Source organism: Hakea prostrata, chromosome 1, assembly GCF_041222555.1.
Source record: "Hakea prostrata isolate BN-2017 chromosome 1, UWA_Hpros_2, whole genome shotgun sequence".
NCBI classification, from domain to species: domain Eukaryota; kingdom Viridiplantae; phylum Streptophyta; class Magnoliopsida; order Proteales; family Proteaceae; genus Hakea; species Hakea prostrata.
This window is the reverse complement of record NC_142600.1, coordinates 9,177,965-9,190,791: the sequence shown is the minus strand read 5'-3', so window position 1 is coordinate 9,190,791 and position 12,827 is coordinate 9,177,965. Positions and strand designations below refer to the sequence as shown.

The 12,827-nt window shown below is 37.2% G+C and overlaps 1 protein-coding gene across 1 annotated transcript; it reads left to right on the top strand.

The window, feature by feature from the left end:
* Window positions 1–8,830: 8,830 nt before the first annotated feature.
* LOC149027255 (protein phosphatase 2C 37-like) lies at window positions 8,831–10,826 on the top strand. The gene is made up of 3 exons (XM_089160961.1): window positions 8,831–9,559; window positions 9,654–9,974; window positions 10,184–10,826. The coding sequence occupies exons 1-3, from the start codon at window positions 9,029–9,031 to the stop codon at window positions 10,601–10,603; spliced, it is 1,272 nt and encodes a 423-aa protein (XP_089017087.1). The 5' UTR covers window positions 8,831–9,028; the 3' UTR covers window positions 10,604–10,826.
* The last annotated feature ends 2,001 nt before the right edge of the window (window positions 10,827–12,827 follow it).

Here is a 12,827-nt window from a genome sequence, read left to right as displayed (position 1 = left end):
TGGAACTCAAAATGGAAGATGGAATAGATCGATGTCATTCCCTTTTATAGCCAACTCATACTTTTCTCTCCACGTGAAGTAAGAGTAAATAATTTTATCCATGCAACAGTATCCATTAATCAATGGTGACATGTCCATTAGGCCTTAGCTGAACCATATATACCCCAAGTGTTGGGTTAGGGTGTTGATGGATCCAGCTCTAGACTTAGATTATTTTTGGGGCAAATGCACAATCAAGAAGAAGAACAGTTAAAGGGTAAAATAAAATGTACATTTATGTAGTTGTGACTCGAATTCTTGTAGCCGACTTTGAAGATGAACTCCCTCCAACGTATTTTGGTGGAAGACCTGAATGACCCAGTCCGATGGATCAACCCATTTGCTCGATTGAAATCTATATATATAATTTCCCTATGTTCGCCTACAAGGTCGTTGATAGATATGCAGTTTTCACTTTAGAGTCTTGGGTGAGAGTTCTTGTAATGTTATTCTAGCGATTAGTTGAGAAATCTCTATTACTTTCTTCTTTTACATAGTGAAAAGTTCTTATTCATCGCTTGTGGAAGTAGCACACCGCATTGATTTGTAAACCACATTAAATCTCTATGCGTTTTCGTTTTGTTTCATTTTCAATTCGTAATTTCTTGGTGTTCGTTTTAACATGTACAATCGAAATACATAATTGAAATCAACTTGCCCGCAAGCAATGAGCTACATCGACCTAGTTAGAGCATCTAAACCGAGGTCGACTCATTGCATCCTTAATAATCCGTACAGGCCAAGATTGAATTAGAGTAGATTGTTGGTCTTTTACCACCCAATTGGCTAGAAAGTAACCATGCACAACATTTGTTTTTCTATAGCAATGAGTGATTTTCCGATCCACTGCTTCTAGAATATGGATAAAGAGCCCAAACAGTGTTACAATACAAACCATGGCAATTTCTTCTTCGACAACAAATATGCAACAGCCTTCGAATCCCTTTCCACCCAATTTTTTCTGAAAATTAAGATCATTTCCAATTTTTATTCCTCGTATCACAAGCGAAATACTCTTACAACAGTATGGTTTCACAAAATTGCCTACATCCACCAAAGATAAAGGAATTTTACTATTTCCTAAAAACCTCATCACTCTCACACGTTATAAAGCACTACATTTGCTTGCCTTTAGATTATCACAGAAACTATTTATAGAAAAATCTAAAACCCTAATCTCCATAGAATTATAACTAGGTTCGTCTACTAATAATTGACTTAAAAATCCTTTCAATTATAATTATAGATAAATTTTATGAACCCAATGCATCAAAACCCACAAAAAAATCGACCCTAAGTGGTACCTAATTTATTTCTGTATGAATCAGTTGGGATGATTTCCTCACTGTGCAAGTTTCCAACCAAAGAATGATTGAAGAACCACGGTCAATGGATCCATATTTGACTTGAAGTTGATGATATGGGAAACTTCAAGATTCTTCTCCAACAATATGAAGCATCTTGGGAAGATCACTACTTTTCCAAACAGTCTTCCTCAGAAAACGAGAACAGGTTCAGTCTCCTCACATGCTTTTCTGTATTGTAGCAAGCTTCCAAACTCCCTCTTAAGTTAACTCTTCTAACCCATTAAGAACCAATCAATGAGATGGAAGATTGATCTCATGACTCCAACATACAGGAAGACAATGTACTTGCTTCCCGAGTCATCTAAATTAAAATCACAGAGAATTCCAAATTTTACTGAGTCTGGGGAAGGTTCAAATATTGATACGAATCGTTGAAGCAAACAAAAACTTCCACCCCAAAAAAAAAATAAAGTAAACAAAACCGACACAAATACAGCGACAGAGGAGCGAGTTTTGGCAAAACTTAAGAAAAAACAAGCAGAAATGATTTTGTTAACTAGAAAAGTGCCTTTTAACTTGCCCCTTTGTTATTATCTCAGAATTTATAAAAAAAAATTCCTATTTATTTAAATGTTTATCTGCCCACGAGGATAGCTATAGCACCTTATATTCTGGTTGTTGGTCCTCCTAGCAGGCTGGCTAGGGCCCACTTTTTTCTTGGGCTCAATCCCTTTCACTTACGTGGGCTTGGGCTCCTTTTAATTATTTTTTTCTATCCCAAAAAATATATTATAATTTTTTTTAAATGAAATTAGATTATTTATGGATCTTCATTCCTTGAGTGCTCGTGCTTGGAATCTATAAGTCATGGCCTTCATCATTTAGTCAACATTCTTCACATCCTCCTTTCTCAGCCCCTCAAAAGAAAAATTCCCATCAACAACTTGAGTCAAATAAAAGCATTTCAAGTCCCTTTGTAGAAATTTTATATTTATTATTTAAAATATTGTTTTTGTCTGTAACAATATTCTTCTTGGATGGCTGAGATAAGATGGATGAGTGTAAATTGACAGTTTAGACCTTACCCTCAAAAACATTTCGTGGGTTGATCACCTTAGACAAAAGAGAAGAGGTATATACTCCTTCCCCACTAAGCTCTACCTAAAAATGTCTTCATTCTTCACTTATTAGAAAAGAACAAGAGAGCTTCACTTTAATGATGTTATTAACTACAAAAGAAGAAGAAAAAAAAAACTAATGATCTCTTTCTACACGCAATCAAGAAACTATATCCATAACTAGAAGATCAGAAAACTGATTTGTCTGAGGTTAATACTGATGAAGAAAGAGGCAAAAGTCATATTGGAAATCGTGTGTGAGATGACACCAAGTGACTCAGATGAGCAACGTCCATTAATTTAATGTGTCGTTGCACAAGAGAACATTATAAGCTCTCATTAAAAAAATAGAGTAGAAACAGGAAACAATTACACAATATAAGCACTTACGTGATTCAATGAAATTGTCTGTGTTCCTAAGATGAGATCTGGGAGAGTAGTTTTCAGTAAAAATAGAGAAGAAAGCTGTGACCTCTTGTTTCCACATCTCTATCTCTATGTTTACAGAGACTTCTTGATAACTCAAACAGACTTTCATGGCAACAATATTCGAAGAAATCCTTTGAGTTCTCTTGTTAATACATATAGTTCCAGCACATATCAGGGTGTAGGGAAGATTTGATGCATGCAATCTTATCCCAAATTTCTTCTAAACTATATGAAGATATGCACAAATATACAATTAATCTTTCTTTTTTCCTGTGTAAAATTGAATGAGAAAGTTGAGTAGCTTCATCCATAATCAAGTTATAGTACTTTGACCAGTTGAGGTATCCTTCAAATCCATGAGGTTTCTTGTTGACCCTTCCCTCATTCGAGCAAGAGGGTTGGTTCTCTTCTGAGATCTTTGATTATGAGATTAATTTGAGAATAAAAAACTTAATACTAGTCTATATAAAAGTCCTTTCCACATTACAAAACGATGCAATTAGTATTAACAGTTCCTAATTTAATCAATGAGAAGAAGTCATGTGGGACGTACAATAAATAACCTGTTAAACTATCTAATTTGGTTAAAGTACTTAATGATCATTATAGGTCATATTACTAAGTATTTTAATTTGATCTATCACTATATATATATGTCATTACAAGGAAGTTGCAGGCAACAACAGGATATTATTATATGATATGATCCAAAAAAAAATCGAATAAGAACAACAAACCTTGCTTATCTTAATTTTAAAGGCCCTCTTGTTACTTAAACTACTTTTCTTGTATCATGCATGGAGTCATGGAGATGGATTTAAAGAGAATTCGATCGGTTAAATATCTTTATCAAGGTTGTAGAAAATGAATGGAATATATAAGACCCTATTTTTTGTAAGGTAAGGTCCTACTGAAAATGATTGATGATTTGAAGAAATCAAGCAGTTCATGACAGTGGTCAATGTTCACACGGAAGATTATGCATGAGATTGAGTACTGAATTTGTTCATTAATACAAATTAATTTATGGTAATTATAAAACCTCAAGTGTCATTTCGCCTCATCAAGTTGAAATTTTTGAGCGTAAACAGATTTGGGAGCAAGGATATTCTCTAGATTTTGTATTATGTTAGATTAAATTGTCGGCTGATTTTGTGGAGCCATGAACAAACCCTTGAAGGTTGTTGTAAATTCGTCGAACAAAGAAAATGGCTGAAATTGAACGAAAATTGAATATGATATCATCCTTTGAAGAGCTTTAGATGACTAAGGAACCCCTTTTTTCGATAAACATAAATCATTAAAAGGCAACTACTGGGAACAACACTAAGTGAATAAAATACACGATAACCAAAGATCGGAGAGATGTCATTCTGTCAAACAACATTGGCAGTCCTTTTCTAGCTAGGAAAACTACAACAACATTGGCATCCAATGGAAAATACATGAAGTAAAAAACTTTTAAAAAATAATAATAAATAAATAAATAAAAATCTGAGAAAGCATGTTAAAATTAGAGGATATCCATTTCATTTAATGGGGTGAGGGCCTTTATGAGTGTATGGGCTGTAGTTCATGTTTAAGGCCCATTTGGTTTAATTCATTTTTGGGCTTTATTCATTAATGGGCTTCAGGGCCCATCTGAGTGATCCTGATTTCAAAAGTTGTTCGTTAATCAGATAAATTCTGATCTAAAGAACAATTTTGCTACCATGGGTGACTTTGTGCATTTATTCCAGAGTTTTTTTTACTGGAAACCCACTATTAATTTGGTAAAAATATAAAACTATTATTATGCTCTAAATTATATAATATCTACCTCAAAATTACAAGTTATCCTTTTGACTCATAAATTACAAGTTACTCATAATTAAAAATGTTTATTAACCCCTTTGACTCATTTAAAATTTAAATTACTCAAATGCCCATTATTATACCTCATTTTAACCGAAAAAATTCTTCACTGCTCTGATCCTTAATTAAATAAATCCTCAATTAGTGTATATGGTATTGGTGGAACTTTTAGGGTTTGAAAGTGAATATGATCATAACTGATAATTGTATGCGTGGAGGGGGGGGTTGCCCTTTAAAAAAAAAAGAGATGACCGGATACGAGTTGCTAAAGAATTTTTTTCTTTTTTTTTTTTTTTGGGGTTTTTTTTTTTTTATATATATTCCCAACAAAAAACGTGGGGGGGGGGGGGGGGGGCGGCGCCCCCCCCCCCCCCCCCCCCCGCCCCCCCCCCCCCCGCGGCTGGTGTGGTGATCTTGTACCTTTTATTGAGATCATTAAACTTGTCTTCGCACTGCTGTGGAGAAACGCAGAAACCCTTCTCCAACCTCGCCTTTGAAATAGCAACTCTATCCTTATAACAGCAAAGACAAGCAGCATCAGCATAACCGGCGAAGGAGGAGATGCAAAGAAACGAACTTCATCACCATGGTAGAGGATAAAATGGACGGGTAACATGGTGAAGCTTCTTATTATGGTTGTTTTCTACATCTGGTGGGTTGCAGTAGAAGGAAGGAAAATGGAAAACTCACCATCTGCTGCTGCTGTAGTGGATGATTTTGATGAAGAGCCATCTCTAAACCCAGAAGCCATGCACGAAGATGTCATTCTATTGGTGTCCATTAATTAATGATCCAAATTTAACTCAAACCGACCCAGAAAGTGAAAAATGAACCCCGGCTAAAAATCTCAAAGAATCTTATAAAAAGAAACCAGAATTGCAGAAACTACTCATCTGGGTTTTGATTGAATAGGTTTTTAATCAGATTTCCAAGTTCTTCCTTTGACTTTGTTCACCTCCTATGACCGCACCTAATCGAAATATGAATAGAAGATAACCTTGCACACCTAAGGGCGTTTATGTAATTCAAATCTACACAGCCGTTCAGCAATCAGCAACCACTTCCCAAGGTGCAGTTTGGTCGCTACTCGCTAGGCAGCCACAACTCACAAGTTTGAAAACTTTGTGTGACATTTAGAAAACCCGACACATTTTCCATTGACGTGTCGGCGCAGGCCTGGTAGTATCGGACACGTTTCGTCTCGGAAAACAATGAGTCATCATGAATGTCCAAGAGCTCCACGCCACGTTACCTATTCTAAGGTGAGTGAAGACTGAAGAGCATGTCAAACCCAACCCCGACACCAGCTACGTTACTTAGTCCGCCAACAGATTCCGTCGCTCGCGGTTTTGTCTCTCTCTGTTTGTTTGGTCAGAGTTCCTGTGTCTTTTCATGTTTGAACTTGAAACTTGAAAAACACATCCAACCACCCGGGCTTCTCTGCTACAACTGCCACGACACGCGTAACAGTATCGGGCGTTTTACATGTCAAATCGATCCAGCACCACCAGTGCACCACCACCAGCACCAAAATAATGTCAATTTACCACGTGTGATCCATGGAGCGACCCACTACACCCTACTGAATTTCATTCAATTCACCTGAGGGATATCTATGTCATTTTAGAAAACTCATTGCGAATTTGCCACGTGTGATCCTTTGACCATTTATTTCATTTGACTACTTACTAGTACCATACCGGCTATCAGTTTCCGAGTTGATCCATATTTAGTCCGATCTAGACAACCAGGAAGTCCGATCCCTCGCGAGGAGACATTAGATTGAACTCTCAACTCTGTATCTTGAAAAGGATGTAATGTAATGAATGGTCTTTGCGTCTTTTTTTTATCACGTGCCAATAGATTTTCGTCCCGTTACTTAATGGACAACCTACAACATATAACATATAACGTGGCGTGGCGTGGCGTGGCGTGGCGTGGGTGTTTTATGCGTGTTTCACCAGCTTTGTCTGCTACCCACTTTATCTGACCTAATTAACTTTATCTGAATCCTCATTACCCACGTTTTCCAATAAGTGCAGATCATACCAACTTTCCTGCAAATATTCCCATTCACGCTCATCTAGCTCTTTGTGTTTGTGTGTTCATCTGCTCTACTGCTATATCAATAACATTTAGACGCATAATAATAAGGTACATTGTCAAATATTTTAAAATTACTATAAATTTGATGGTCCAGTTCATTGTGCGGTTAAATTGGACGCACAAAAAGCTAGACATAGAGGACCTGTATGCTTATTTTTAAAAGCGTATTATACTTTACATATAAAATTATGAAATCAAAATAAGTAAGCGCTTAGTAACAAATTTAAACAACCTTTATTTACCCCCAAAAAATATTATTTTTCTTTTTAGTTGAGAAATAACGGGTGATCGGTTACCTATTAGTTAAACTGATTTAATTTTTTTATCGTTAAAGAATGATGAATCAATGAGTACCAGAATTGGGTACATATTCAATCTGGACAATACAAGTCTTTCAAGATCACTCCCACTCCCTTCCTTTTTTGGAAGGCCTCTATACTTTACTCTATGGACATGCGTTCCTTAAAAATCAGATTTTTTATATCAGGCTTTACTTCAAGATAATTCTAAAAGGAACTTATCAAAGATATATTTTCAAATAAAAACGATTTCTTAATATAAACACATAACCATATTTTTACTAAAAATCTAATTTCTCAAAACGGAAATATTACCAAACACTTCTAAACCTTTTTCTTTTTCTTTTTTTCTGTTTTTTTTTTTTTTTTTGTGGTAATAAAAAGAGAGGATGTAATAACGATCATCTAAGCCCCCTATGCGATGTTTGAATTTTTTATCAAGCATTAGTTCTAAAATATATGTAAACTTAAGATATATAATTTACAAATCACTTGAGAGTGAGTTTGCGACAACTAGACCGCGGCCTGCTGGCCTTTTCTTTTTCTTTTTCATTTTGTTTTTGTTTGATGAAAATTGAAAAAAATGATACCAGTCTGCATTTCCATTGGACTAAAATAGGTTGTTCCGTGGTCTCAGTCTTGACATGTGGTGGGAACAATCAATCTCCCGACAAAGTGACACCTGTAATGACACTTTCTATTCTAAAATTATATTATTAAACCAAGAGAAAAAGAAGATTTCGAAGAAGCTTGCGGATTATGTCCACGCGTAATTCAAGGTATTTAGACTTCAAATATAATAATAATAAAAAGTACCCTCCAGCACTTGTTTTCTTTTATTATTTCCCAACCCCTCCTCATCTTTTTTTCCCTTCTTCCTCTTTCAGGTGGGAGTCGAGATAATAAAAAATAAAAAATAAAAATAAAAAAAATCCTGGACCTGGTCAATCGTATCCCGCAGCGCAAGTTAACAAATATAGTGAACTATAAGTAAATAAATCTTCCTTTATATGATTTGTGGGGAAGGAGTAGGACACGGCCTTCTCGTCCACGTCACTTTTCGACACGTGTACTTCAAACATGTGACCAGAGACTCAGATATTCGCAAGCGTCAACGATATAGACATGTGGGCCAGAACGTGTCGAAATCTGCCACCCTTACGTAGACGATTTTAATTGGACAGCTGGAACGGAGAGGAATGAAGACACAATATTTTAATCTTACGCCAGATCCCTACCAAATACCATATCTTCGCCACGTGGCACTTTCATCATTAACCGATTAAGAATAAAATATTTATTTAAAAAAAAAATCAAAATAAAAAAAGAAAGCCCGCGAAAAAGCGAATTCCTGGAGAGAGAAGGTTTACATAGGACCACATGCGTGTTAGAAAAGGTAGGTCTTAGTTTTGGTCGTGTTCTTCTGTGATTGGTCCACGTCTCAACCAAGGCAAACGTACGTGTTGTGCTTTTATGTGAGAGAAAAATGAGATGGACGGCTGAGATGATCTTCAGTAGGCGTAGAAGCACTACGTCACACCGACTGTACCTGTCAAGCTGCCCGTTATGGTGACGGGCAGCTGCCCGGTTCTGGTTGGGGCCCGGTGGAAAGAGAAAGACCTTCTGCGCTGAGGTCCCCTCTGTAAAAAGGTGTCCATGGGAGGTTCTTAAGGGGGTCCATATGAGCTTTGATCGAAGAGAATTTCCATATAATCTCTTGTTTTGGGGGGATTTAGGGGTTCTTATTTCTTGTTCTCATCATTTCTGATCATGTTTTAGTTTTTACGAGTTCGTTTCGTATTCGATTTCGTCCTTCAGTTTCGGTTTTTGGAGAATCAGGATTCAGGAGAGGTGAGAAGCTTAATTGCTTGCAGCAATGGCGGAAATTTGTTGCGGAGTTGTAAGCGACAGTGATACGACGACCTCTTGTGAGCCGAGTTCACGGGCGGCGAGGCGACGGCGAATGGAGATTCGTAGGTTTAAGTATATCGCCGGCGTGGCTATACCACACGAAGGAGGACGGAAACGTTTGAAGGTTGATGTTTATCAAGATTTATCATCGCATGAGCGTGAGAAAGCTGTGGAGAAGTGTGCTGTTGCTGCTGTGAAGATTTTGAAGCGTCGTTTGGATTTAGAGGCTGAGGACGAATCATCAGAAGAGGACGAGTTTGCTACGAACGACTCGCCGGTCCGGCTAGCCTCAAGCCTTTGTAGTCCCCCGGAAACTGTCCCGATCGAACCGATTCTTTCAGACCAGTGCCCTAAGTACGGCATCACATCTGTGTGTGGCCGGAGAAGAGATATGGAAGATGCAGTGTCAATTCATCCCTCATTTTTCCGGCGAGATAATCTCTCTCCCTCTCGATTACATTTCTTCGGCGTTTTCGATGGCCACGGGTGTTCTCATGTATGCTTCCCTCCCTTTTGTTGCTCTTGCTCTTGTTATTTGATGCTATGGACATTAAAGGAACTGTGCTTATCGGCTGTGGTTTCTGTTTCAGGTGGCGAAATCTTGTAAAGAACGGATGCATCAGATAGTTAAAGAAGAGTTGGAGAATCGAGAGGCAACTACAACAGAGTGGAAAGAAACGATGGAGCGAAGCTTCTCCCGCATGGATAAAGAGGTGTCCAAATGGAGTAGCAGTGTACAGAAGAACGGTAACTGCAGGTGTGAGCTCGAGACTCAAAAGTGCGACGCCGTAGGGTCAACCGCAGTGGTTGCTATCATTACTCCGGACAAGATCATCGTCGCGAACTGTGGCGATTCCCGCGCCGTACTCAGCCGTGGTGGGAAAGCCGTTCCGCTCTCTAATGATCATAAGGTGAATAATCTAAGTTGAAAACGGAAATTCATCTTAAATAATCTCTTCATTCAATATACCAAAACAAAACTAGATCTGGAGATTCCAAGATTCAATTTCTCTCAACCAACTAGATCTGTGGATCATTCTTTGTTTCTTAAGAACTTAATTTGGATCTGCTACAGAAGAATGTTTTTCCTAAAATGGACCTTATTTGTGTGTTTTTACAGCCTGATCGAGCAGACGAGTTGGCACGGATACAAGCAGCAGGAGGGAGGGTTATCTACTGGGAAGGAGCAAGGGTTTTGGGAGTGCTGGCGATGTCAAGGGCGATTGGAGACGATTACTTGAAGCCATTCGTGATATCTGAACCGGAGGTGACGATAACTGATCGAACGGAAGAAGATGAGTGTTTGATAATGGCGAGTGATGGGTTATGGGATGTAGTGTCGAACGACACTGCCTGTAATATTGCACGGATGTGTCTCTCTGGTCAAGCTCCATCACCACCATTGTCGCCGGAAAATGGCGCCGCCGCTGCCGGCGATAGTTCCTCCGACGCTTCCATGTTACTGACGAAGGTAGCTTTGGCCAGAAATAGTATGGACAACGTCAGTGTGGTCGTTATCGATCTCAAGAAAGACACGTAGCCGCTTGTTTGGGTTTTTTCATTTTCTTTTTCTTTAATTAATTGAAAAATCAATTCAATTTACAAATTAGGATTTTAGGGTTTTCGTCTTTTGGTTTTGTGAATTGCTTCTCATCTTGCTTTTGGAATTGAAACTTGAAATTCCTCAAGGGAGAAGAAGGTGTTAAATTGTAATTTAGAAATAGAGATTTCACATGGAAAAATTCCACGGAAATTAACGAGAAGCCTTTGCAGATCTCTTTGGTTTTGTTATATGGTAATTAAGGAAAATAATTTAGATGAATATAAGCTGGAAGTATGGATCTAGGAATTGATTATTGGAAGATTAGATGGGTAGGTGGAACTCCTATTATTAGTTTACAGATCGTGGAATTTTACTTAGAAAATTCCTGAAACACAACAAAACAGATCGTGGTACGTGAGTTTTCTATGGTTAGCTCCCCAAAAACCAGAAGAACGAGTATGGAAAGGTTTAAATTTTGCGTTGAAAACTTGAAATGAACCAAACCAATTTTAAATTCAGTTTTTAATCTAAATATATTTAATAAAATATAATACAAAATTGTCCACGTGTTTGCACATTTGGGACCCGTTGGGTAATGTCATGCCCAGTCATGCTTGAAAGTCCCCAGAACGATTTCCTTATAGGTCTTTAATATACACTCAAATGGATTAGAAGTGGCTCAACTGTATTAATTGGCCCTCCTTACTAGGTGATCCGATACATGATTGTAACCCAATAAAGGATAGAAAAAATTTTTGAAGAAGAGGGAATTAGGGTTTTTTTGCATCCAGATTTGATAAAGAACTTAATGAAGCAAATTTTGATCACTTGGACCAACCCGTTGGGAGCCTAAATGTCTCTATTGTTTGAAATTTTGAGTTGAAATAAACCAAACCAATTTTAAATTAGTTTCTTAATCTAAATATATTAATAAAATATAATATTAAAAAATTGTCCACGTGTTTGCACATTTGGGATCCGCCATTGGGTAATATATCAAATCTTTAGGTAAAAGGTAATTTTAAATTTTCTTTTTTACGTAGAAACATCTTTATAGGTATTTAATAAAAAAAAGTTAAAGTAAAACATTAAGGTGTGATTTATTGTAAAAAAAGAAGATAAATTAGGGTTTTATAGAGATAAAGAAGATGAAGTATAAATTTATTTTTTTTTTTTTGGATAAATATGAATATATATTAAGCAAGATGTGTTATATACCTAGTAGAGCAAGATCTTGCAACCAAGGAGTGAAATGTGGTCAAAATGTCCCACACAGTGTGGATGGCCTTCCGACCTTGGAATTTTTAAAAAGTGCAAACATCAATCATATAACCTATAACAAATAAGTCATCTAGAATATCCTTTGTAGCTTGAGATTGAGTGTTGTCCAACCCTAGGAGGTAAGAAATACAAGTTGTATTATCTGAAGCAATCTAAATGAGTCGATAATCTCGATCAATGGCAGCAAATACACTCTTAAGAATAGCTACCGCCTCGCCAATTTGGATATCTCCATCATTAAGGCTAAAGATATAGGATAATGAATGAAATAGTTCTATCCCCAATGTCTTGTTTCCTCATCCCCAAAAACTATGCAACCAAATGAATAAAAAAATTCGACAATTTTGGTGGAAAATTGACCATGGGAAAGGCCTCTTTTGGGTCAAGTGGGAAACTCTTTGTAAAGGTAAGAGTGAAGGTGACCTAAGTTTTAGGGATGTCCAATGTTTCAACAAAACCTTGCTGGCAAAACAAAGCTGGTGTCTGCTAACCAACCTTGATTCTAAACGAGCCTAGGTTATGCATGCAAAATATATTAAAAACACCTCATTTTCTTGAATGCATTGCTCTCTCTTATAGTCTCTTGGGGATGGTGAAACATACTTGTGGGGAAGGAGGTCCTCAAACAAGATTTGGTTAAACAAGTGGGTAATGGGGCTACCATTAACATTTATAAGGATCATTGGCTCCCTTCATTACCTTTTAAAGGTATTTCTCTCTCCTCCCCTAGGCCACATCCCAATGTGGGTCCAGAATCTTATTGGGTGGCCTGAAGTACAATGGGATATCCCATTATTACAATCCCTCTTCTCACCCAATAAATTCAATGCTATTTTGACAATCCCCATCCTTTCTAGTGATTCCCTTGATAGATGGATTTAGTACAAAAACAAAAATGGTGTTTTATCTCTTAGATTTGCTTATTTCCAATGCTTGGCTA